We start from the raw sequence: 27,343 nt of genomic DNA, 5'->3' as shown, positions 1-27,343 counted from the left end.
TGATACATCTCCCAGCCATCCCTCCTTGCCACTCCTCTTGTCCCACATTGTGGTGTAGCCCTGGAGCACACAAACTGACTTCCTTGCAACTAAACCCAGACGCGTCCTCCAGGAGCACACAAAGCCCCCCCAACCAGAGCTAGTCTGACATGAGCCTCCACCCTCCAGTAAAATGTTCAGCAAGGACACAGGGACCTTATGAACGGTGGTTTCACTCCATGGAACCAACCCTAATGAGCCACAGCACTGAAGCCACAGCCACCTCTGGCTGCACCTGCTGGTGTGCACAGCCCTGCCCCACGCAGACCTGCACCTCCTGCACAAGAGCCACAGCTCCACCAGGCTCAGCAAGAGATAAGGGTTTCCACTGCTGGGCTGCAATGAGCCATGTGTGTCTCCATTTTGACTAAAATATCATAGAATCATAGAATGGTTTGGGTTGGAAAGAACCTTAAAGATAAATTAGTTCCAGCCCCACTGCTGTGGACAGGGACACCTTCCACTAGAGAAGACTACTCAGAGCTCCAGCTCCTTGAACACTTCCAGGCATGGGGCATCCACAGCTTCTCTGGGAAACCTGTTCCAGTGCCTCACCACCCACATGGTAAAGATTTTTTTCTAATACTTAATCTAAACCTACTCTCCGTTTGAAGCCATCTCCCCTTGTCCTGTCACTACATGCTCTTGTCAAGACTCTCTCCATCTTTCTTGTAGGCTCACTTCAGGTACTGCAAGGCCACAATTGGGTCACCCCAAAGCCTACTTGTTACAGGCTGGACTAATCCAGTTCTGTCAGCCTTTCTTCACAGCAGAGGTTCTCCATCCCTCTGATCAACTTGGTGGCCCCTTCTACCTAAATAAACTCTCTAGAATCTCAGAAGCTGTGCTACAGCCTAGTCAGTACCACCATTTCAGCATCACTTGATTGTTTTACTTGTTCATAAAGTCTCCTCTGCCAAACCAAAACACACTTTAAAAGGAGAACTATAGAAACTAATTAAAATCAAAAAAAGCATCAGATCTAAAGGCCAGAGTGAAATGAGTCACACTAACTTGACTCCCTTGTGACATAACTTTTACCTCCTGATTTTTTCACATGCAACATTTCCTTGGCACAGATACTACTCTGAACCCTGATCAGCTGTTCAAGCACAGCTGGGGAGCTATGGTGGGTGGAAAGAGATGTGCCATAAAAGCAAATCAAAAACTAAATAAAATACTTTCTTAAGCTTTCCTCATAAGCAAAATGCTGCTACACAAAACTACCTCTGAAACTTTGAAAACCTAAGCTGAGGTTTACACAGATTTATCACCTACATGATTATTGTGTGCAGCATATACTCAAGGAGCTTATGCTTTTGGTTAGGTTTCAAAGAAAAACAAATCAGATTAGCAGCAGTCCCTAGCTAAGTACCCACAATTAGAGACTACTGAAATGACTTTTTGTTTTTAAACTCTCATTTTCCTGCTCATTTTATTTATTTGCTAGCCCAGCTGCTTAGAGAGAGTAATTCAGATTTGGGGGAAAAAAACCCAACTGTAGCCACCACCTTAACCCAAGGGGCCAGAAGGTGCTTCCCAGAGCTGGCCCTGCACAGCCCTGCCAAAGCAGCACACTGCCAGGCTGCACCAGCCAGCCCAAGTACAAGTGCTCTGCCCTCATCAGCCCTGCAGGATTGCTCAGGATGCTGCTGAAGGCAGCCAGGTGAGCCCATGGCTGCCCTGGCACCTACAGCCCACCCTCACTGCAGAGAGAGGGACAAGTGTGAGCTCTCCAGACCTCCCAGCTCCTCATAAGTGCTCCCCACTCTCCAGCTTCCCTGAGATGTGCACCTTCTCACAAAGACCTGTGCCAAAAGGAGTGTGGATCACTGGCAGCATGTGGCAGATCACATGCAAGTTTAAAATACAGCATGCACATGGTCAAGAGTGATTAGATGCAACTATTTCTGCTTACTAGCTCCACACATGCTGGCAAATTTGGTATACAGTTGTTTTAGTTAACTGATAAATACTGAAGGTGTTGGGAGTGCATTAAAATGATGGGCTCTTCATTCAAAGCAAGAATGACTTTAAACTGATTTATTATTTATCCTCCATATTTTAATAAGTTAAAAAACTTATATTATGCATCTTCTGAAAATAGACCTGCATATTGTACGCATGACAAAACCACGTGCAAAGTTACCATAAAGGCTATCTATAGCTTAGTCAACATGTTTTAAGTAGCCACTGGAGATTCAACAGAAAAGCAAATTTGCAAAGCAATAGCAGCAGACTTGCAGGGGGAACAGGCACTGCTGAGGTCTCAGTGCCCATGCACTTTCAGGAGAGAGGAGGTGACTTCAAACCAATTCTAACCTGATCCCATGAACTGAGCAACCCTCAGTGGTGGGAACTTCCCAAGTGCCCTCCTGGAGGGCAAATTTCAGGCCATTTTTATCCAAAAGGAAACCAGGTCATGGACTCCAGGACTGCTCTGAGATTTGAACCAAAGCGCAGTGCATAAGGATAAATGAGATTTGCTCCAGAGCCTCATTCCTGGGTCAAAAATAAAATGCAAATGCAGAAAACACCCACCATCTGTTATGGCCATTTACTTGACTATACATTTCCCTTTGCTCTCTACACTGAAAATATTTGAGCTTATACATTCCTCTGGTACAATTTTCACTGTCAAATAATTTTGCTTGCAGTTCAAAAGAATTGCAAGAATTCTGTTCAGCTTCACAGCTCTCAGTTTTCAGCTTTGTCTGCTGACTCCAGCTCCCATGAGCTTAGCCCAGCTGGGGAGCACAGAGGGCCACCTCCTCGTTATCCCCTCTCTCATTAAAGGGTTGGCTTATTTGCACACTTGTTCACGATTCCTTCCTCTTTGGAGTGCAGTACTGGATGCAGCTACTGCAAGGCAATTGATTTTAGGAACATATCCTCATTTAAATCTGATATTTTCTCTGTAAGTAGGCTGAAATGACACATTGCTTTAAATGTACCAGACAAACATTTTTTCAGGTGAGTAAAAATAGTACCTCAATGGTGATTTGCAATCAATCACACTGCTTGACCAAAGTAGAACAGGGTACCAGGGGGTCAGAAGGGGCTCTTCACCTACCATTTTGTCAATAAGCTTACCAACAGTAGGATAGTACTTTTCTTCATGGGTAACTGTCTTTCAGCTCATCAGATACTTTCACAGATCTCTTTCAAGAAGAATAATCCTTTGAGCTTGGCACTTCCATTTATTTATTCTCCAGGAAATTAGGAAGAAAGGCAGCACAAACAGTAATATTTAATAAAATGCTGTTTTAAAATGTACCTCAAAGTCTGTTAAACCCTGACTTAGCTACTATGCTCAATAATAACCTGCATTCCTCACCACAACACGTTTGATTGCATACTCAAAAAAAAAATCCCAGAATCACAGGATCACTTAGGTTGAAAAAGACCTCTGAGATCACAGAGTTCAACCTATGAACATCACCTTGCAAACCAGACCATGGCACTGAGTGCCATGTCCAGTCTTTCCTTAAACACCTTCAGAGATGGTGACTCCACCACTCCCCTGGGCAATCCATTCCAACACCTAACAAATCTTTCCATGCAGAAATTCCTCCTCATGTCCAACTTGAACCTCCACTGGCACAGCCTGAGGCTATGACCTCTCATCCTGGTTACCTGGGAGAAGAGGCCAACCCTCCCCTGTCTACAGCCTCCTTCCAGGTGGTTATGGAGAGCAGCAAGGTCTCCCCTGAGCCTTCTTTCTCCAGGCTGAACACCCCCAGCCCCCTCAATCACTCCTCATTTGCCACACTCTAGAGCCTTTATCAGCCTCAGTGCCCTTCCCTGAAAGAACATGCGAGTGTCAAATTTTCCCATGCTCATCCCTGGGTACAAAGTTCTGGTAAATGAGCATTCAAACATCCTGATGAAAACTGGGCTGCATTCTGTACAAAAAGTTGTGTTGCATCTACACTGTTTCTAATGTTAAAAAAAAAAATTAAATTATACATAGGTAATCAGATACTCAGGAGTGTGACTAACTTAAAATGTCCAGCTCTCCAGCTCTTTTGACAAATTTGACAGCTGTTCTGGCATACATTTTTCTTGCCCTTTTCATCCCTTCTTTCTTCCCCATTTTCACTCTAACAGATGCTTTTATTCTGCTTGGGTTTTTTTTTTTTTTTTTTTTTTTTCTCCTCCTCTCTTCAGTGGCAGCACTGGGGGGAGGGAGGGAGGGAGGAAGCGTAGGGTGCTAATGCACAAAGCAGTGCTTGTTAGAAACTGGACATATCCAGGCAATTCGCCAGCTTTAATTCCAAAGCCCCTGCTTGTGATTCGACGCTAAAGCGGAATATAGCATTGTTCTATCTGTCTGTAGGACACCGCGTCTTCTGTGGAAGAGGAGTTCAAAACAAAAGGACAAAAAACAGCTTGACACTCCCCCCAGCCTCCAAACAGACACTTCATTCCAGAAAATACCATATTCATTGGCCTTCAGAGTTGTTAGAAATAAATCAAGCAGAAAAAAAAAGGGATTCTCTCACATGAAACATGACAAAAAACATTATTCAAGTTCACAGTGGACATGGTAAAAGCCAAAAAGAGTAAATTTCTGCTGCTTTTATTAGATCTGCTACACTCAACCTTTGGATTTGGACTTTTTTGCAGTGAAAACTGTTGATGAAGAAGAGATATCAGAATCTGGCCTGAAAATACCATGACGACCCGTGTCCTTGAGAAATGTAAAGCATTGACACAGCTTCCCAAATTCTTTTAAACCAGACTGAATTCCATATTAATTCATGAGGAAGGCTTCCATAAGGCTAGGGAAGAGGCTACTCAGGTGAGAAACTGCTCATACATGTAAATCAGTGGCTCTCAAGCCAAGACTGAGATTAGTTTATGAAATGAGAGAGGGAGAAAGACAAAGAGAAATTAACTAGACTTAAAATTGTAATGAGTAATAGTCACACACACTTTCCCTCTCACAATTTGCCATGTAGCCCAATTTGTCCCAACAGATGTTAAACCATAACTCAATTTAACAGTGGAAAGAAGTACTAAATTGTGAAATGGGCACAACATGAGTTTAAATTCCAGATGATTTATGCCACATTGCATTACTAGCATTACGTATCCAAAATAAAATGCATATACTGACATCTATGGCAGTAATAGTATATTGAACTACATACAGAAGTTGTGTGAAGAGATAAATCAAGATTTAACTGACAGGGTCTCAAGCACAAATTTTAACTCATTTCCCGTTTAGACAATTTTTTTTCTTTATTAACCTCATGTGCAAGGAGTGCTTCTTTTCCCATGACTTTCCACTTTTCCATGTGCAGCCTTTCCCAGCTCTAAGTGTAATCCCCCTGCTCACCAGCCGCTCCCTCTCCTCTTTAACCCAGGTCACTCAGTCACCAGCGGAGCAGGGACCAGGGCCCCACAGCAGATGTACCTCCTCCCTGCTCCAGCTGCAGGCTCTCTCCCTTCCTTTGGATGGCCACTGACAGAGTACACTAACTCTACTAGCAGAGCACAAGGAAGAACTCAATCTTTAAAGATGGGTAAACAAAGAGGAAGGGACTGCATGTCTCAAGACCAGGAAGGAGTCCAAGAGCTTCTCCATTCAAGAGTAGCCAAGCATACCAACTCCAGGAAATGCAGCTACTCTTTTCAAAACCCTAAACCCTGTCTGCCACCTCTTCTCAGTCACGTAGCAGAGGCTGAGGTCCCTCTGCTGTCTGGATGACCATCGAACTCAGCCTTCCCATGTGAACAGAAACCTGTAGGGGGATACAATAAAAGAAAATAGAGGTAGTAGAGAAAGTAATCTTATCCTTGAGGAGTTGCAGCTGAGCCAATTACTCGAGACTAGGAGCAGGCCTGACTTTAACAGGCCACAGCTGTAGCCAATCAGAAGAGTGTTATAAAAGAGTGGGGTGGTTGGTTGAGGGGGAGCTGGAGTCAGTTGGCTGCTGTGAGGACAAGGAAGAGTCAGTGCCTAGAGGAGCTGCCTATGAGAAACATCAAGGAGGTACAAAGCTCTAGTAATGTGGAACCTTTGCAATATACTGACAGTAGAACTCTTGCAATATAATGGCAACAGAAACCAGTAAGAGGCTGGTTGGCAGCAGGGACATGCTTCATATTTATGAAGCTCCAGAAGTGGAAGAACCCCAAGAGAGCCTCAAGCCAAAATTCTGAAGTGGCAGTAGACTTCTCCATGTTTTTTTCTTGCTTAGTTTTTGGGGGTTGTTTTGTCATTTTGTTTGTCTCCTCTAAAATTATAAAAACCTATAAGTCTTTCATATTTAGACAAGCACACATAGAAAGAGAGGACACTGCCATAAGAATGCTGGAAGGAAACTAAACTGTAGGAATTGCCATTGGTTTCTTAAAGGCAAGGCAATGCCTCTTTCTCAGCTACAGCTCATTTTGCCTTCCAGTCTTCCACTTCGTGGTTGCAACAGAGGAAACCAAAGGGATGTGATTTATGAGCCTTTTCAGACATCACTCTTTTGGAGAGTGCAAACACACACACTAGCTGATAATGCTAAGAACAAGTACGAATAAAATCTGCAACTCTGAGTCATGTGTTTCCACAGAGACGCTTCTTCGGCATCACCCGCCATTTAGGCACTGATGCATTCTGAAGACAATAATTGCCCATAAAACACCTTGAATACGTAAACAAATTAATAAGAAGTGGGCTAAAGGAATGCAACTCACTTGCTCAAAGCCATAAACCCAAGAAACAGGTACAGCTATGAGTTCAAATTCATGTAAATCACTTGAGTCTGGCAGCTACAGCATATTGCCTTAATCAACAGTTTAGCATTTTGCTAAGTCAATATGCTTGTTCTTACGAAGAAAAGCTCTTGGAAAGATTCTCAAGAACATTTAAATCAGACAACACTTTCTGTACTCAAAAACAATCCTCTCTCAACAATGTTAATGTATAAAACTGACATTAAAAAGCAAGAGTGACTGAAAGGGCTTTACAATAACCCTACAAATTATTCAACTGCCACGTAAGACTTGTGTTCCTCAGTGTTCTACACACATAAGATACTCTAATCCCTCTCACTGCCCTTTAGGCCACCCTGCTCTTGACAGTTTCAGTGACGAGGAAAACTTACATGTTGTCTTCTGAGTCTAGTAAAATTATACAATCCTAATTAGTGTCCCATTTAATGAAGGTTAAACATCACAATCAGTGAACCACCTTGCAGCTCATGTGTTGCAATTTTAACCAACCTGGCTGTTAAGAAATCAAACTTTATGGGAAGCCAAGAGTTAAGAGAGCTGTTGCACATGAAGCGTTCATTTAGAGAGGTCAGAAGTTCTGCATGCTCAAGCATTTTCTTAAATACCCCATTCTGTAAAAAGGCACTTATTTCCCAACCTGTCACACAAAATAACTTAGTCGTTCTTCACTAAGTCTACTGGACTCTTAAAACAAATTAACTTGTGTAACTTAGACAAGATGGTGCATGCTAAAATATTATTTGCTGTTGCCACAGCGCAGGTAGCTCACAGATTAGACAGCACCTTCACACATTGCTGGGCCAATGTTTTACGCAGAGGAAAAACCCATCAGACTGGGCCATCATTGATACACAAACCCATGAAACAGTCCCTGCTTTTAAATAGTTAACCCCCTAGGCTTCTGTTCTACAGGAGCACACTCATATGTTTAATTGTTGTGTGTATATAGGTGAGCAAGGTATGACAGGTAAATGATGCAGTAGACACTGAATGCCGCAGTTATAAAAGCACAAGGTGACATCTCTCTGCTATTTTTCTTCTATAACCACGCAGATAGTGCAACAGAAGAATGTATTTCTGACCGTTCAGACACTTAGAGAAAAGATACCATCAATAAAACTGAAGGAAGTTGCTCACTGTTGTCTTCTCAAAGGAGACGTTTCTGGCAATACAAAAGGTATCACAATTTTTTTTCCTTAAAAGAAACTGAACAGTCATTACAAAGCAACACTGCTGCATTTATAGTACCACTTTATTTTAAAAAGGCACAGTTTCTGCCACCTAGCTGCTACATGTAGGTTTAAGTATGATGGTATCCAAAGGAGCTTCAGCATTTCAGAGATGAAAGTTTATTCACAATATAATGCAGTTTTGAAATAGTGTGTTACAGCATTAATTGATACCATTAGATGCACATACAAGGGGAGTTATCTATAGGAGAATTATTACCCAGGAAGGGTGTAGTAGAAGTAATTGCTAGCACTTCATTACTGAAAAATTAACTCACATCTGGGGGTGTTTCTGCATTTTTACAAAAGATTGAAAAATGCAACTCAGAAAAGCCTGCTCTGCTGCAGTCCTTGTAATTTGTAATCAATACAACACTTCCCAACACATACGTGACTGTCAGAAGCCCTGGTTTTTATTAATGTATTTTGCAACTATGAAACAGCATAACATTTGAAATTATACTACAATTTCCACCACAGACCAAGTTTTTTCTTATTAGAATTGATTGCTAGACAGAAACCAGTGGTAAAAACAGAGTTGAAAAAACAAAGTGTTGTGTGGTTCTGGAAAAAAAATAAATATTCCAAGTCAAAGTTTGTATGCACATTGCTCCATTCCTAGCCTGAAACATGTGTTAGGGGCCAGTAATCATGCTTTCACAAATCATTTATCTGCATAAGCTTAATAATTGCACTGTACTTCATTTCCATGGTGGTGATCTTCAATCACATCTCCAAGATTATGCTCATAGCATAAATCATGTTTCATAGATTTCATTATAATCAGAAGTTGTTTCCTGGATTACCACATACCAATTCATATTTCTGTAATTACTTACTTGAAAAATGAAGCTAAGGAAGACTTTAATTTGGTCTTTAATGCAATGTTTCAGCCAAATAAAAATTATTCCAAGTCATGCTTTATACGCTGTTCTGAACCATTTTTTTCTGCTTCTAAGTCTAACATAAAATATGACTTTTCCTGTCTATTAAAGCAAGCAAGCATTTGCAATAGCAATAAATCACTACTGCAAAGTCCCAAATCAGCTAAATCCTGCCTGCTGTGCATGGGTGTTTTCCAACATGTCTTCTAACACGAGCATGCACACAGAGACCACGAGCAAGCAGACTCCCTGTATGTTCTGCTGCCAAGTACACCAAGTATTGCCTCTCAGGCTCACAAGGCTTCTTGTTGGTGCATCTGAGGAGACCTGTCTATCAGTGCACTGCTGAACTGGGACAAGTTTTCATACTAATCAGGATGTGACACTAACAGATTGTACCCCAAAACACAGCTCTCCTCTGACAATCACTTACTTAAATAAATGTGCATTTGGTTCTGTGTTCTAGCATATTTGGGTTTTTGGTTTTTTGGGGTTTTATCAATATGCATTTTATACTTCCACTTGCACCCATTGCCTCTCTGCAGCTTGCCAAATAATGGGAAAGGAGAGGCCAACACTGAGCATTATGAGAAGACAACTAGTCCAGGCTTTCCAGAGAGGAGTTATCCACTTCAATCTTTATTACCTTTAAAACTATTTGGCTTTGGACCTTTCAGAGGAAAGTCATCCACTGCCACAATATTTTGTAGAAAACCACCCCCTAAAACTAATTACTTGTTTTATTTTTAAGCTCTTCACCCAAAACAAGGCAAAAGCAGGTTAACTCTCCTGTTATTTGCAACAGTAAAGCAACAGCAGTCTACAGCTTCCTCACAAAGGAAAGCACAGGGGCAGGCTGTGATAGCACCCAAGGGAACAACATGAAGTTGTGTCAGGGAAAGTTTAGATAGGTATTAGAAAAAGGTTCTTCACCCAGAGGGTGGTTGGGCACTGGAACAGCTCCCCAGGGAAGTGGTCACAGCCTGAGAGAGTTCAAGAAATGATTGGACAACACTGTCACCCACATGGTGTGACTCCTGAGGCTGTCTTGTGAAGGGCCAGGAGCTGGACTTCGATCATCCTTGAGTCCCTTCAAAGCAGATCCTCATATTTCTCTTCATGGAAGAGTGAATTACTTCAGAACTTTCAAAAAGAAAATTACCAGTTTTTGCTCTTAGGTTCCTTTGCAGCAGCCACCAGTAAGTATCCAGTGAATCATGATTCTTAGCTTAAAATGCAGCACAGACTCAGCCTGCTTGGGGTGATGAATTCAATAAACTCCCATTAATTGGAGGAAGTTCAGCTGAACTTAAAAACTTCAAATCAAAGATGCCTGCACTATATGTTCACTGAGGCTTTTTAACTGCAATGAACTTTTTAAAAGTTAAATTGGCCTCCATGGAGCCTTTTGTCAAAAAAGGTCTGTACCAAAGCAAATTGAAACTTATCAGGATAGCCCAATTAACATGTAGTCTATGGTGGAGAATACATAAACCCTCTAGACAAGAGAGGCCAAAGCCTCTGTCATTCCTACCATCACATTAATTACATTTACTGGAGACTGAACAGGTGGCAGAAGAGAGATTTGACAAAACAATTCCTTAGTGTGAAGCAGCCTAACACCTAAGGAAGCTGAACAGGGCGAAAAGAAATCTATGCAATTATTTCACAGCACTGCAAATTAATTGCACTTCCAATTCCCATGACACAGTTTTATTGGAATTTTGCAATTGTTGTAACAATGCAGCACAAAATCTGAAAGGAAATTCTCCTTTTCGTTCTAAACTGGGGTTTAAGGAGTGCACGCAGATTTTCCTTGACAGCTGCCAGTCAGAGACTGACAAATCCACAGTGGTGAAAAGATGCTCTAACAGCAGCTATAGGCAGCTTCTCTTCCCTCACTGGGGTAACTCCCTAACTGCTTTAGCAAAGGACAGATGTTGTGCATGACCCAATTGAACACCCTTTTTTTTTTTGTTATGGCTTTGGGGAAGGAAGAGAATGTTGCACGCAAAATTCAGCGTTGATTAGAAAGCACTAACATTTGGCTGAGCAAACCCCAATTTAGCCCCCTGGGCCTGTCTGACCCACTAACCACTGCTTCCTAACTGCTCTGTTATGGCAAAGTTTGCCTGAAAAATGCAGAGCTTGCAGAGCAAAAGAATATGACCCTTACATCAGTCTTGAAACACTTCCTTAATGGCATACTATGAAAATCCCCATTCCCACACTCAAATTTATTGGTATTAAACTACACATTTGTAACAAAGATGTAACAACTGATGGAGCCTCTTTAATGACCCAACAGGGAATGCACTGAAGTATCAGACAAACACATAACATCACTCAAATAAAGAACATAAATAGCAAGATCTTGTCTGACTAGGTGGAAGAGATGGGGGAAGAAAGCTATTTCAGAGTATTTTCAGAATTTAAAATGTACTGTCCCTGTGGTATACCACAGTACTTCTCCTCCAGACAGCAAACAGGTACCACCTACCAAAAGAAGAGATCCCTGTTTTGTTTCCACAACTTCCTTTCAGATATGCTTCCTTAAAACATAGGTTTTTCACAGGCTCTGGAAGCTCAGTGTTTGCCTAGGCTTTGTGCTTTCCTATAGATCTGCAACAGTAATCCCTGTACAAAAGAGAAGAGCATAAAAAGCAGGGGCAGGTAGAGTGGAACACATTGAGCCTTTTTTCCCCAAAGCAACAGCAAAAGTAAGAAGAGTTTCATAAGAAGAAACATGCTAGCTACACTTGAATTGCCTCTTGCAATACCATCAGCAGCTTTATCAAGATCAGGTGCCCAGCTCAAGTCCAAGTTCTAAAGCATACATGAAAGCCTTCATCTTCTATTACCAAATACCAAAAAAAAAAATTCCATTCATCACCATGGAAGAAGGAAAATTTGAAGTAAGTACCAGCCACTAAATGCTCAGAAAACAGCAAACAAAAGCCTCCAAAATAATGGCAAGCCTTGTGATTTTTTTTTCCCAGCATTCAAGGACTACAACAGACAATGGCTGGATAGGAGCAGGATCCAAGAGCAAAGATTTTGCAGTGTTAAAGAACTAGGCATCTGCAGCTCTCTCAAGGACACTGATCCTTGCACAGAAAGCAAGGAGACATCAAAGAGATGCTCTCTAGAGAACATGGGACACCTTACACAGCTAGTGGGGGTTAATGGTATCTTGCAAAAATGTGATTCTTCAAAAAGGGACTGCCATGTTTAGGTATTATGAGTGGTTAAAGATTTTGTAGGTCACAGTTTAGTGACCTCTAATTTCTCATGTTTTCTAAAGATAAATTAGAACTTCAAAGGAAGAATCAGGGAAAATCAGAGCCAAAAACATAGCCTCTCTGTACAAGTCACACATTTGCTTTCCTTTCCAATTGCTCCCAAGCTGAAGGAATGTCCAATCCAAGGATCAATTAACTAAGGATCCTAACTAAGGATCAATTTCATTTCAGTGCAGAGACAATTCTTTCAGCGGGAAAAAAAGGGCAACATAACACAATGTGCATGTTAAACATTTTTTTCCCCCAAAAAATCTCAGTTTTTTGAGAGAAAGACCTTTCTAATTCAAATATCCTACTTGTTTGGATCAAAAAAATAATCCTACTGGTTTTTGTTTTTCTGCCAACATCAACTTTTTTAAACACTGTAAAAACAAACAAATGGTGAAAAAAGAAGAATATTCACTCCATCACCAGAGATCAGTCATGGAGGACCTTACCACACCACTGTATGGCACAGCAGAGCAAGGCAGGAGCATCAGGGCATCCAGGCACTACACCAGGGAACATTTCAGCAGCTCCCAGTGGCTCCTGTCTGAAAAATGCCTTGGAAAACAAGTAGCGGAGCTATCACATGAGAGACCTTGAAACTGTCACTTTGTAGCTATGACCTGATGGGAAGACAACCAAATGCAAAATGCTCCTTTTCAAAAAGGCTTTACTACACTTTTTTAGAAAACTCCTGCTCACCAGGCTGAAACACACATTAAAATGGCGTCATCTTCATATAAAGAAGAAATAGACACATCATCTAGCTCCTGGGACAAAAATCACAAGTAAGGGACTTCGAGCCTTCAAATGGATGAAGCTTCCATGGTTTGAGATTAAAACTCTGTTGCACTCTTACTTTTCTTGAATTTCCCACACACAGATACAAAAGACAATACCCTTAAAGCTCAGACAACTTGGATTTAATGCAGTAAACTCCAAGCATCCCAATTATGTTAACTATTTTAGACACCCATGAGAAGAACAGCTTTCAGGTCAGTTATGCACACAAAGTTATCTTCTCACTGCCCATTTTCTACTCCTATAGTGCTGGCTTTCTGCAGATGGGACAGCACGAGATCCTGTCACCCACCAAGCCCTGTGCCCTGACAGAGTCCCACCAAGGCTTGTGCTTTGTGTCAGCCAAGCCTTGCTCTCCTCCTCCTCCTCCTTTATAGGAGATGAGGGGTCTCATGTGAACAGATACTACCCCAGTTACTGAGCTGATGGAATGGCAGGAAATTAACGACGTGCAAGCAAAAGGAAAGATTTAGCAAAGCCAAATACTGCTAGAGTTAATAATCATGCCCTAATTCAAACCAGGCTCCTCTAAAGCAGGTCAGGTTAATTTTAATTACTACACAGTTTTTTTTTTTCCTTGGCATGAGCCAAAGAGGTTCACATCAGAAGCACAGGAACCACTTGGGAGTCAGGAAGCTGCTGCACTTATCCTGTGAGTACCATGACCCGAATCAATTAGCATGCAGTGCTGCACATTTCCTTAAATCATCTCCAGTGCATACATTCCTGCTCTCACATGCAGGCTCACCATAGCTATGAGGGAAACAAAAGATGGTGCTGGTGCTTGCTGGCAACTGCTGCCCTGCCTCTTCCACGTGTCTGCAGGGAACACAGCTGCTGGGGCTAACATTTGGGAAGGTATTCTTGAGCAAACTCCTACCATGCAAATGCAAGTAAGCCCACACACAGCTTCATGAAAAGAGACTGAAGAGCTGGTGTTCCCAAGCAAAACTGGACATGAAAAAGTCTGCATGTGTGATTGAGTTAATGGCCAATCTAGGATTATGTGAACAGAGGTTAAGTTTAGGTTACTACATAACCCTGAGAGGACAGAAGCTACACAGCTGGGCAGAACACTGCCAGATTTCCACACTCTGCAACTTGTGCCATAGCACATACAGGGGCATTGTCATTACCTGTGATTACACCTACTCCACAGGGCTTGATGTAACCAAAGAATATGTCAGCACCCTCCACAAACACAAGGAGGACCCTCTTATGCAATGTTACTGTTCCATCTGAAGACTGTATTTTCCTTTGCGCATCATTAATAAAACAAACAAATAAAAGAACAAACAACAAAAAGACACCAGGAGAAAAAAGAGAGCTTGTCTTCCTTCACACTAAGCCCAGAAAGGCCATATGAGGACCCTCCTCAAAAGCCACTGCAGAAAGCATCACAGATGTCCAAGCCACAGCCTACACTTTGTCCTGCAGCCACAAAATCTCCTGATCATTCTGTTCTCCCACAGAAGGGACGCTGACAGTGAGTACACAGCTAAGAAGTGCTGGAATCCTGATTTCCTCCTCTCAAGCTTCATGTTTCTCTTCAGTGCTTAAGAGAAACACAGCTGCCTTGGCAGGTCACACTCAAGAAGAAAGCAGTTTCTGAGTAAGTGCAAAAGCTCCTTAAAGTCATGATGACCTAGGGGAAGGATTTTAAATTAACTGCCAGTATCTCCTAGCAGGAAGCACTGGCACGGTACATCCCAAGTGCTGTGGAAAGCCTCAGATGCAGCCTTGTCACCAGGGTGCTCTTCCCAGCTGTCCCCTTCAGGACAAGGCAGGGCACACAACAGCTGCCAAGCCTGATGGCTTCAAGTGTCACAGTTCCATCTGTGTCAGCCACAGAAGAGCACAGGTCACTGCTACAAGTCCACTCATGACGTGGAAGTCACCTGAGTGCACAAAATGTCTCTGGCTATACTGAATGTCTCTGGGACTACAAGCAACAGCTCAGGATAAATTAAATTCTGGGATACTGCTGTGATGTCAGTGATTTAGCCTGACACAAGAAAATAGTGTTAATATAGCAAATAAGGCAGCTTAACAAGGCCAAGTGTAAGGTCCTGCACGTGAGGCAGGGCAATCTCAACCCTGCATACAGGCCAGGTAATGAGTGGACTGAAAGCAGCTCTGCCAAGAATGACCTGAGCTGTTGGTGGATGAAAAATTGACTTTGAACCAGGGGTGTGCATTTGCAGCCCAGAAAGCCAGCTGTACTCTGGGCTGAATCAAAAGCAGCATGGCCAGCAGGCTGAGGGAGGCAAGTCTGCCCCTCTGCTCTGGCAGTGTGATACCCCAGCTGGAGCACTGCACTCAGCTCTGGGCTGCAGCATCCTCAAGGCAGGATGGACATCAACCCTTTGGAGCAGGTCTAGAGGAGGTTACAAAGATGATCAAAGGGTTGGAGCATCCTATGAAGACAGGCTAAGAGAGCTGGGGCTGTTCAGCTTGGAGAAGAGAAGGTCTGGGGAGATCTTGTAGCACCTTCCAGTACCTGAAGGGAGCCTACAGAAAAGATATGGAGGGACCCTTTACCAAGGAGTGTAGTGATAGGACAAGGGGTAATGCTTTAAACTGAAAAGAGGGCAGGTTTAGATTAGATACTAGGATGAAATTCTTTTAGAGACTCTGTAACCAGGTCTCCCAAGGAAGTTGTGAATGCTCCATCCCTGGAAGTGTTCAGTGCCAGGCTGGATGGAGCTCTGGTCTAGTGGAAGATGTCCCTGCCCATGGCAGGGCAATTGGAACTGGATAATCGTTAAGGCACCTTCCAATCCAAACCATCCTACAATTCCATTATTTTTCTCCTATGTTTAAACTTTGATAGGGAGAATAAATCTCTCTCCATAGAGATCTAAGAACCACATGCAAATTCAAAGCTCAAGTGTCGGAGCAATGAAGCATATGTAACAAAAAACTTGACATATTTTCTGAGTAAGGCAATAGCAAACACTTTATTTACAAGGTACAGGAGCCAACATAAGGGATGTTTCACACATGCAGAAGAAGACAGACTACTGACCATGTGGGAAGTGGGCACAGCAGTCACGCTCACCAACACATATGGAAGGAAAAAGGCATGCTTCCCTCCTACTAATCTTACCAGTCTCTTCCCTAAAAAACAAGAGTTTTAAGGACCAAGTATTTTTAAAAGGAATACAGTAGACGAGAACTTAAACAAGCATGATGGCATTTTCTGAATTTATAAACCTGCCTTATACAATGGGAAAGAGGAAGGAGTGCTTTGGGAACTCACATTTTGGCTGGAGAACTGCTTTTCCCCTTCTGTGTCATCTTGTGAAGTCCACTGTCCTGGTTTAGGAAGGGCACTCCTCAATATAGTACTCCCACCAGAAAGAAAACAAGCCACTCCCCTCCTCCCCCACTCTGGTGGGAAACAAAAGGCAGAGATTATGAGCTGAGAAAAGAACAAGTTACTAGAAACAGCAGCGAGATAAGAACAGGAACAGTACCAGTAACAATACTAATAAAAGAAGTGTATAACAGGCAAAAGTGCTCACCAAGCCTGGGACATTGAAAAACAGTGGCAGACACCCTCCACATGCCATGCTTCCCCACCCCACAAGCCATGCCCACCTTCCTCCCAGGAGCTGGAGCCCCTTCCTTCCATCCCTGGCAGTGATGTGGGTGGTATAGAATAGCAACTCAGATGTACCCACACAGCCCCAGGCTCTGCCCCCTCATGGCTACTGCAAAGAAGACACCTCTGTCCTGGCCAAAACCAGCACATCCCCATCAGTCTCTTCTCAGGAGTCCTGCACAGAGAGCCCCGTTAGCAGACCAGAGGAACAACTAATGAACAAGGATGCTACACTTCCAATAACTGGTAGGGTTTCTTTGGGTTCTTTTCTTTTCTTTTGGCTTCTTTTCCATTCTCATCCCTCAGCTAAACCCTAACAACTCTGTGGCAAATAAGGAACATTTCTGATTTTCTAACCACTTGGAACATAGTTCTTTCTAAAAGGGTAGGTAATCTTCAGAAAGCAGAAAGCTATCCTACAGCTATCATACTGACCAATTTTGCAGGTATCTCGACAGCCAAAAAATACCAACGCTATCTAAGATCAACTAATCAAACATGAAACAAAGCAGTTTTATCAACTAAATGCGTTTTTGTAAGGAGGACAAGTAACTAGTGCTGACTGTAACTACCCTGGCATTTTCCTGAACCTTTTTTTTTTGCATGTTCTTATAGGAACGGAAGACTCAGTGCGCAGTAATTAACACAGTTATATGTCAGATTTTAACAGCAGCTGGGACATTTCCATTAGCCTTGGCAGCAACACTTAATATTCCACATATACCATACCATGCCTTTTTATTACTGTGGAAATAGAAATCTAAGACTCCAACCTCCCCCAAGTAAAGCACTTAATTTTGCTTTAAGAAAGTGTCTCTTGACTTTCTGTTTATTTTAAAGCTGTTTTTTTAAAGTCTCTCCTGTTTTCTGTCTCTCAGAGAGGTACATCACTTACTTGGAAGCACAAGTCACAGTCACAGCTGTGCTCACCTACCATGTGTGAAAACCAGCAAGCGCTTCTGGATGTCACTTCATGGAGAAAGTCTTCAGTGGAGGATCAAATGCCAACAGGAATAAGGGGATCAGGGAGCTATCTACCCACACACATCCCTGCCCACAAAACCTAAAGCAGCCTAGAGGGAGGGAAGGAACAAGGTTTGACCATGATATCCAGCACTTCCTCTCTGTGAGGATAATGGAAAGGGCCTAAACCATTCTGGACAAGCTGGAAATGGTTATGGGAAAACATTTAGCAGATTTTATGATGACAGCCATAGGAAACATCAAAAAATCCACAAATAAAGTTTTACAGGAAAATAAAGTCATTTTAATGAAATCTGCAGACTATTTAAGGATGAAACCAATTGAGTCTTGAGTCGTGTTGCTACCTCATTTGTGTTTTGTTTCAGTTCCACCCACTCCTCAAATACCTACCTTCAGTCTGCCACAGCTACTTTAAATCAGCGTTTTCAAGAGTTTTTTTACTCCTTCCTTATTCTGTTGGTTTTTTTTTTTTTTTTTTTTCTTTTCTGAGGTTTCCACTGAGGAACAAGAAGAATTTAGTATATAGTAGATTACAGCAATTTCTCAAGCTTGGTGTTGCAAGCATATCAGTGGCAAATAGCAAGATAACATGAAAAATGTCAAAGAATTTCAGGAGAAGGTTAAAGATTATCTATTGTACGCTTCTCCTAGATAAAGTTTGAGGAGAAAAACAGGTATTTTCAAACTGTTTAAAATAATTTAAAGGGAGAAACAAAAAATTGCAGGCTAAACCCAGCAAATATTACTTTACTGGATATTTTTTATTCCACATCATTATTTCTTTAAGTCTCCAGGCATAATCTGAATTGGGGGATTTTCATCAGACAACTACCAAGCATGAGAAATCACCACTTCAATTTCAGCACAGTGTGTGGGAAATGTCTATGAAGTGAAGGTATACATTGCTAAAGGGAAATAATTACTAACACGGGCAACATCAGTCACACATAGCAAAGCCCCCTCTGCACTGCATTCCTCGCATTGGCTTAGGCAAAACTTTGGCTCAATGTAGCTGTTATCAGCTTTAGTACCTAATAACTTCCCTGGCTGGAGAGCAGGCAGTAACTGACAATTGTATGGACTGGATTCTGTTACATCCCTTGACATGGCATGACAAATATCTCAGATTTCAAGGCTTTTGTACCTGTGCCCATCACAGACCATGAGCAGATGTTGCATTAAGTGTTCTTGTTTTCACACCTTGCAAGTCGTGGGCTCTTGACAGATGTGCTGGAGCAGATCCCTGTGCTTGCACCAAAGGAACTCCAAAATACTCCCACTAGACATCTCTATTTCTTCATGACTTTTTTTTTTAAGTGCATGCCTAAACAGCTCAAAAAAAGCATTTAATTTCCCACAAGGGAAGTTCCATGTGGCAGACTTATTTTCAGCTGTGTGCTTAACAAATACAAAAACTCATTTTACGCTTTTGTTTGGGAAAGTGCACGACATTTATGTCAACACAGTTTTGGTAATAAAAGCATAAGTTTAGACACAAGTAGCAATCACTTAAAACCTTCCAAAAGTTATTCCTTAAAAAAAAATAAAGCAAGAAAAAAGAAAACTACAAATATAGGATACAGAAAACACAGAGAACAAGAAAATTAAAACTACTTTAGTAAAGAATTTACAAAAAAGTATTGAAGATCCAGCCAGTGTTCTGCACTAGTTCAGACTTGCAGAGTGTTTGTTGGCATGGTGTGTGCCAAGGACTCCATTCCAGAAAATCCTTACAGAATTTTGCAGAACCTTAAACTTAAGAAATTTTAAAAAGAAGTCTTAAGTTGACAAAAACACTGTCTTATGCTATGAAACGTTTGTGCCCAGTCAGAAAACACATATAAAATCACAGAATTAAAAAAGCACGTGAAATCTCTCTTGAATCAATAGCTAAGACGCAACAGCAGCCAAGTGGGCTCCCAAAGAGTGTCAAAGGGTGTCAGCAGGTGACTGCAGGCAAACAATGCTCACCTGCACCCAGCAGCTCCTGATACACACTCAGCATTAGGATGAGAAGCCTCAATGAATTTGTTAGCATGTACACTGGCAAAAACAAAGACTAAAGGGTAAAGCCAGACATTGGAGTGTGCCAGTCAGCTGTGCCTTGCTGGCAGCATAGGGGAGTTAGATTCCCCCCCAGTGAGCCATCGGGGCAGGCTCCACTGCCCCAGCACAGCAAAACAACCAATAAACCCAAGTGCATGTTTCCAATATTGAGAAAACCAGCACACTGCTCAAAACATAAATCTCCTCTGGCTGAACTCCCATCATTTACTCTGGGTTTGGATCCCCTGACCAGCTGCATTGTTAACACAAAGTGTCCCTTCTGTTTATCCACAAACCAGCACCTGCAAGGCAAGCCAGCCGTTTCCTTACTCCTGCAAAACTTTTGCCCTGTTTTCCTTCAGTGCAATCCAGCTCTGATTTATGTATGGTTTACACCAGGGCAATTCTTGTATTTCCAGTGGCATTGAAAGAGTGTATTCAAAGACAAGAGCTTTAGGCTGCAATATGCAATGATTGCTCTATGCACTTCACAGACATTAAAAAAACCCCAAACAAAATTTTGAAGGCTGTATCTTACACTGGATACTTCAAATCAGTTCAAGAAGTCCAGTCTTGCTCATGACCCAAGTCCCAGCTAGCTTTGAATCACAGTCCTTTTCAACATCTCCCCACAGGAAAAAAAAAAATTTAAAAAATCCCAAATATTAAAGTACAAACACATTTCTGAAAGTCCTTCTCTGTACGTATAATTCTAGGCTAAAATTTCCAAGTGTGACATACACACAACTAACAAAACATAAAACAAATATGCCCAAAAGTGATGCAGAGAAAGGCACTGAGGTTTGTACCTATTGATAGCTCTGTGGCTGGCACATTATTCTGTTAATGAAACACAAGCTCCATTCACATTTTGAAATTTGCTGCTCATCAAAGAGCTCCAAAACCAGGGAGAACAAAAGATGTTGAATTCTCATAGCTCTTTGTGTTGCTTGTAAATGTTTCCCAAGCCACAACTCCCCATGCAAGCTTTTGAGCCTAAAACCCAAGAGACAAATAATTATGGAGAGGAAGACTGCCAAAGCACCAAGACAGAGCAGCAATAGAAAGCAACAAACAGCTAAGAATTAAGTGGTACACAGGATGCTACCTATTTGTTACACTGAATGGTGACATCTCCACTGATTCCCACTGTCTTTACAGGGCAGGGGTGACAGGATTTTGAGTGGCACAGCTATCCCTGCACCAAAGCTATCTCAAATTCACACCTGCCTGCAGAATGAAGGCTGGGAAAAGATCAGGAGATTCTTCTCTTGGTACTGTCGAGCCAAGTTTACTTCCTTTGGGCCACAGACTACATTGCACATGACCTGGAAGAAGCCAACTTATGAGATGGATGCGATGGGCTCTGTTTTGCCCTTTGACCACTGTGGGTATTGACCAGTAATATTCCCTGCACAGGATTCTGCACCTCTACAGAGAGAGGCTGCAGGCTCAGCTGGGACACATCACTTTAATACAACCATCTTTGATGTTCCACACGGAAACTAAACTATCTTTCCTTACATTTGCTCGCACCAATGCAAACCCAGAGGCATTTGTATGGATTTTAAGGAACCAGCCAGAAGAACAGAAAGAATCTTGATTTCTATCAAACCAATGCAGCCACAAGCATGCTTAAGCAAACCCTGGAAAACAACCTCCCAAATGTCCCACCACACACCTCACCAGACTGGAACCCCAGCGAGATGCCACGTGCTCCATCACCTTCCACAACATTAACACTGTGGAGCCACCAAGAGATAGAATTTTTCACAGGTGGGCTCGAGGAAGGCAGCTCCCATGGCTTTTGGGCAAGCATTCGGCACCTTGGGAATGGCGTGAGGAGCTGTACACAGGAGCAAGGTGCTGTGGGGCAGGCATTCGTGGGGACCAGCTGTGTGCATGTCTGGGGAAAGGCAGCGGGCACACACAGCTGGGGTGCCCATGGGGGAGGTCAAACAGAAGAGAAATCCATCAGTGGGAAGAGCAGCCATTATGGGGAGCGAGGTAACGCAGCAGCGCACAGCAGCTCCCTCAGCAAATGCCCTACTTCAGGGAAATGTCACTGGATACAGTGCTCTCCCACTTCTGAAGAGACAACAACACATTTCTAACCAAAAACTATCAGTGGAAATGCAATAAGAGGAGTTATTTTGCATCTGCCTTCAACAACTGTGTACCTCAGAGAAAAGAAAATCCTTGCTAATGAAAACGTGCACCACTCAGATAATGCGATATCACAGTATGAGTTAAAAAAGAGATACCAGGAAGAGGGCTTCACTGGGTTTGGTTTCAAGGGTTTTTTCACCTAATCCTGAAATGGACACTGGACTTATTTTTTCAGAGTAAGGACTTTAGATATTACTAAATATTGTTCAGAGAAGTTATGGATGCCCAACCCCTGGATGCTCCTTCCCTGGATGCTCAAGATCAGACTAGGCAGGGCTTTGACCAAGTGAAAAGATGTCCCTGCACATAGCAGAGGGGTTGGATTAATTGATCTTTAAAGCTCAAACCAAAATATGCTATGATTAGAAGACACCTGGAGACTTCAGCTGGTTTTAAAAATTCCATAAACACTGAAAAAGACAGGCAATCAGGCACTGACAGTTCAGACCTCCTAGGGATGCAATTTATCATCCAGTATGTTTTTCTGAAATGTAACAATTCAAGATCTATCAGACACAGAATTAACACACAGGATGGAGGATATCCTGTATTACAGAACCACACACTTAAAAAGAGAGGATGAGGAAGAACCTGTAAATATAGTGAAAACACAAATTGTTTAAGATACACAACATTTTCTCCTCCACCTCCTTCTCAGACACGAAGGATTACAGTAAGAAGGCAAATTAAGTACCTTTTAACAGCACAAACAGGTGCTGTGGAGATAGAGGAAGGGCAGCAGTACAAAATACTGTATTTCACAGGTTTTATAAAAAGACAAATTGAATATTAGTTTTTTTTCTTTTAATAAGAATAAGGTTAAATATGTTTAAGAGGTGTATGATTTAAGAAAATACGGACTACACCATTTGGCAATTGAAATCCAGCCACCCTTAATGACCAAAGCTAATCAGATTTTACTATTAATGTTAGACACTAAAGATTTCAGCTCCTAACTGAATGACATGTACAGCTGAATAGAAAGAAAGAAGACTGATTCTCTTTCAGGATTTGCCCCCAGCTGTTTATAAGAAGAAAGACTGGTTTAGGGAATATTTGAACCTACTTCAGACACATTTAGTATAAAAGCAAGGACCATTTCTCTGGGTGGCAACAGCCCCTAAACTGGAACTCCTGAACATAATGCCTACAAGAAAGGGATGGTCTGCTCTAGGATGCAGGGAGGAACTGCAGGGACACAGAAGCAAGTACTGCTGATGGAGCTGGATGGGCTGGAGAAGGTGTGAAGGACAGGAGATGGCCCCAGTGTGACACCTCAGGGAATTCCCAGGCCTTTAGGTTCCACAAGGCAGCAGTTCCTGCACTGGGACTTCAGAGAAATGGGACTAGAACCCACATAAAGACAGGCAAAATTTCATCCTCTGTTTGCAGACAGTGTTCTCCTCAATATTTCTTTTCAAAAAACCAACCAGCCCAAATATAATACATGTACCCACATTTCTCCAACCACTTTTTTTTTTCCTTTAAGTAAAAAGCAACAACTTAGAGAGTACAAAGAAGAAAAAGCGTAAAATTACGAAAACACACAGTTCCCAAGAAATGATGTTGTATCATGCTTTTCAAACTTTTAGGAACCAAAACTTTCTGCATTTTTTTGTTCATCTTGTAAAATAACAGCCCCCCTCCCCACTTCTAAGTGAAACACTATGTTTTAGAGAGTGTGTGCCACAATGCCCAGGGGTGGGACTTCTCACAGGAGATGCACAAAGCAATGCACTGGTCAATACTGAGGACCCTCCATCCAGCCTGTATCCCAGCAAACCCTATCCGGTGCTGGGAATAGGGTGCCCAAGTTTCAGAAGTGCTGAGGGAGCCAAAAGCCCAAAGAACAATAATGGCTGCAGAGAGCTCTCAGCCTCCAAAAAGGAAAACAAAAAACAGCCTGGGTAAGCCAGTCCTACACAAAAGTTTTGTGTGAGCAAGGACAACTCAAGCTGTCTTAATGAGAAGCAGTCCAACACATCCCTGCCATCGGGTCAGGAAGCTCAGCAACAGCACTGGGGCTCCACACAAGGCCTGGTGGGACAATCACATCAGCCTCAGTCTACCTAATGCCAAGGCAACAGTTATGCAATGACAGAAACAAAACGTTGTATTCATGGGGGACTGGATCACCAGCTGACAAAGGCTTCTTTTTGTGACTTCTTTTTGAAGTACTTTATATGAAATTTCTGCTCCAAGTCCTCTCTCCTGACTGACCAAACTGCCATTAACTCAGGCACAGCTTGGTCATCCAACAATGCTTCTAAGCAAAGAACTCGGCAGACCTTGGGATTTTGTGTTGTTATTATCATCATTATGAGCAAAATGTTCAAGAAAAGTTTTCTTGTCTTTACTCCCCTTTTCCCAACTGCTACATTCAGGACAACACCTTCTATATGGACATAAATTATATACTTCACACACTGTTGCAGACCCACAATGTGCAAGATTAACTTTAGTGGGTTTTTAAGATTATTACGACTGAAATAAAGATGGGCTTCTTCTTAAGATGAATCACTCACGAAGATTTAAAACTGCGTTTTGATTTCAAACTGCTAGCAACTTAATTCACTGAAGGAAAACCAATATCATACACTTAGCAGCAAAGACATTTAAGAACAGTTTTACATGGAAATCAATACTCTTCCCTTAATAAGACAGTAAAAACATTCCTTTGTTTCTATCCCTCTTCCTTCCCTATTGCAAGATTTATTGCACATCAAACCATGTTACTAAAAGTGTAAGTTAGGAAGAAGATAGTAAGATATAGACAAGAGGAAACTGCCCACTTTGCAGTTTCATTTAATATCAAAAGTTCACACAGGAAAAGAATACAGCTAATACAGCTGGTTGGTTTGTTCCAACCATCAGAGCTGCTGAGGCTACAGGAATCAGTACTTTACCATGCACTGAAAGGGGTGTAGAAAACTTCTAAAAAGCTTAGTAAAAAGACATTCATACTAGAGGAGTCTGATCTTCACTAAGCCAGGGAACAAATCAGTTAATAAGCATTTAGAAATTAGGGAATTAGGTGATGCGAATTAATTTAACAAAGTAGCAACCACAGGAATTCTGTCAGCTTCCTTTAGCTTTGGCTGAGTAATTAATTTTTTTTCTTCTTAATTAAAACCAGAGAGAGTGCCAGCATCAGTATGTGCATATTAACACTCGGGCACGCACTGATAGCTCTGCTTTCCAGTTGCAACCTCTAAGCAATAATATGCCAGTGGCAAACCAGACCAAAGACAAAAAAATACAACCCTATCTTTCCTTTTTTCCAAATCTCCTAACTTTCACTACTGCTTGATTAATTTGGATGTATTGTTGGTTGAAAGAGAGCTCGCGGGAAGCAGCCCATACACTAAAGTCCCATGCTGAAAAGGTGGGAGTGCTGAAGATGAACGCTGCCTGCCGACGGACCCATGGGAACTACGGATCTCTCCCTCCCTAGGGCCCCATTTCTGCTCCCGTTAGCACACCCAAGCAAGCGCTACCCTCCCCGTAAGTTTGGGAACAAAAGTTGCCACTTTCCACCCGCCGCAGCCGAGCGAACAGCGCACCACGTTACCCCAATGGCCCGCAGGACTCCCCAGCGCTCACACCTAACTGCATCACGCCCGGCACACGGGAGTGCTCAGCACTGCCCACTCCACTCTCCTCAGCACCTCCACTCTCCTGCCTGCGTCCCGAGGCCATTCCCCCTCTCCCGACCAAACTTCGCAGCCCCGCAAAAGCTGACCTGCACCTCTGGGGACGGGGGTCTGGCGAAGAGGGGCTGCGCCCCCCGCTCCGCCCTATGCCGAGGGGCAGCCGGGGGACACCGAGCCAGTCCCCAGTGCCAGGCGGCGGCACCGAGACCCGCGGAGAGCCTCGGGCACTCTCCGGCCGCCCCTGCCCCGCCGAGTGCGCCTCTTCCTCGGCTTCTGAGGGATGGACCACGGGATGGAGAAGCTCCGGGCCGGCTGCGTACAACCGCCTCCGAAACTACAGATCCCGCATTCTGCATTGTTATCATCATCATCAACCACATCAATGATTTACTTTCAGAGGAAGGGAGCGCTCTGCAGCTGGCGAGCCAGGTCCCGTTGTTCCGCCGGACAGGGTGTCCCTGCGCCCGTCCCCGCTCCCGCTCCCAGCGCGGAGTTTCTGCGGCAGCGGCGCCGAGCGAGGCGGGCGGAGGGGCGGCCGCTCCCCCTCCCCGCGCCGCCGGGGCGCTCAACAGGCGGCTCCGCTGCCGCTGCCCCCGCCGGGGCTGCCCCGCACCTGCCCCCGCGCCCACCCTCCCGCAGCCACGGCTCCTCTGCGGCCCCAGGGCGCGGGCTCTGCCGCAGCCGCCCTCGCTTACCCATGGCCGGCTCGCGTGGTCCGGGCGGTGCGGGGGGCGCAGGGCAGGGGCTCGCTGTGCTGTGCCGGGCTGTGCCGTGCCGGGCTGTGCTCTGCTGGGCTGTGCCGGGTGAGCGGGCAGGCGGAGGGCAGCGGCCGCAGCTCTCGCACTGGCGGGCTCGGGCGGGCTCGCCTGCGGCGGGAGCGGCCGGGAGCGAGGGGCGGGAGGGGCTGAGGGGCTGAGGGGCGGGGCGGCCCCGCCTGCGCCGCCCCAGGGGCCCGGCCCGGCCCGGCCGCGCGGGGCAGCGGGCACAGCGCCCCCGCGGCCGCCGCCGCCGCCGGGGGTCGCGCTCGGTTCCGCCCCCGTCCCCGTCCTCCTCCTGCGTGACATCCCCGTCCTCCTCCTGCGTGACATCCCCCCTCCTCCTCCTGCGTGACATCCCCCCTCCTCCTCCAGCGTGATATCCCCCCTCCTCGGGGGCTGCCAGGGACGAGCCGCCGCGGGCAGGCAGGACCCCTGACCGTCTCGCCTGGGAAACCTTGGGAACCTGAGTTGCGGGCACCCTTGACCTTCAGAGGCACCAGCCCCCTAATGTTTCTCTGTGACAATGGCAAGGGCACTGTGTGCTCAAACACGACATCATTTCATTCATTACTGTCCGTACCCGTGCTCAGCAATGTGATTCTTATCTTCACAGCCCCTTCTGAAGCGCCTCATGCCGCTTCCCGGCGTCACGCAGCACTGCGGGAGCTGCCACCTGAGCGGCGTTCCAGCCACACAGCCGTGCAGGACGGGGCGCGCAGGGACTCTGTCACTCTCTAAGCACTGCGAGGAATGTGTCTTGGCTTTGGGAAAATTCGGTGAACGGGACCCTGGAAGTAAGAGACCAGATAGTTCGGGGGCATATGGGTGGATTCTCCCTTAGGAGATTACCAGTAGCCCCTTCCCCACACCTAGAGATGTTGGCGGTAAAATAACAGTGAGGATCACGCAGGAGTGATCCTTCTCAGACACTGAAGGCAAGTATAGAAAAGAGTGGCAAAGTCAGCTTTTTCAGTTTAGTTGTTTTCCTGAATTGGACTTTTACCATTAGAGCAATTTGATTGCTTCAGTTGCAAAGGCCCGTGCTTTAGACAGAATAAGTCCATCTACAGTGACTAATCTCAATCAGATTGTGCTGATTTACATTAACTGGGTACTTGGCATGCATTTCCTCTGTCTTTGCCACAATAATA

General features: G+C 43.9%; 1 protein-coding gene across 2 annotated transcripts in view; it reads right to left on the bottom strand.

Moving 5' to 3' along the window:
• The window catches only part of GPM6B (glycoprotein M6B), a 107,205-nt gene extending 80,871 nt beyond the window's left edge, over positions 1 to 26,334 (bottom strand). For both annotated transcript variants that reach the window (XM_030943287.1, XM_030943548.1), the window contains exon 1: positions 26,130 to 26,334. In XM_030943287.1, coding sequence (XP_030799147.1) covers positions 26,130 to 26,133 — 4 coding nt within the window. In that variant the 5' untranslated portion in view covers positions 26,134 to 26,334. The remainder of the gene's footprint in view (positions 1 to 26,129) is intronic.
• Positions 26,335 to 27,343: the final 1,009 nt, after the last annotated feature.

This window comes from Camarhynchus parvulus, chromosome 1, assembly GCF_901933205.1.
Source record: "Camarhynchus parvulus chromosome 1, STF_HiC, whole genome shotgun sequence".
NCBI classification, from domain to species: domain Eukaryota; kingdom Metazoa; phylum Chordata; class Aves; order Passeriformes; family Thraupidae; genus Camarhynchus; species Camarhynchus parvulus.
This window is presented reverse-complemented; position numbering and strand designations above follow the sequence as displayed.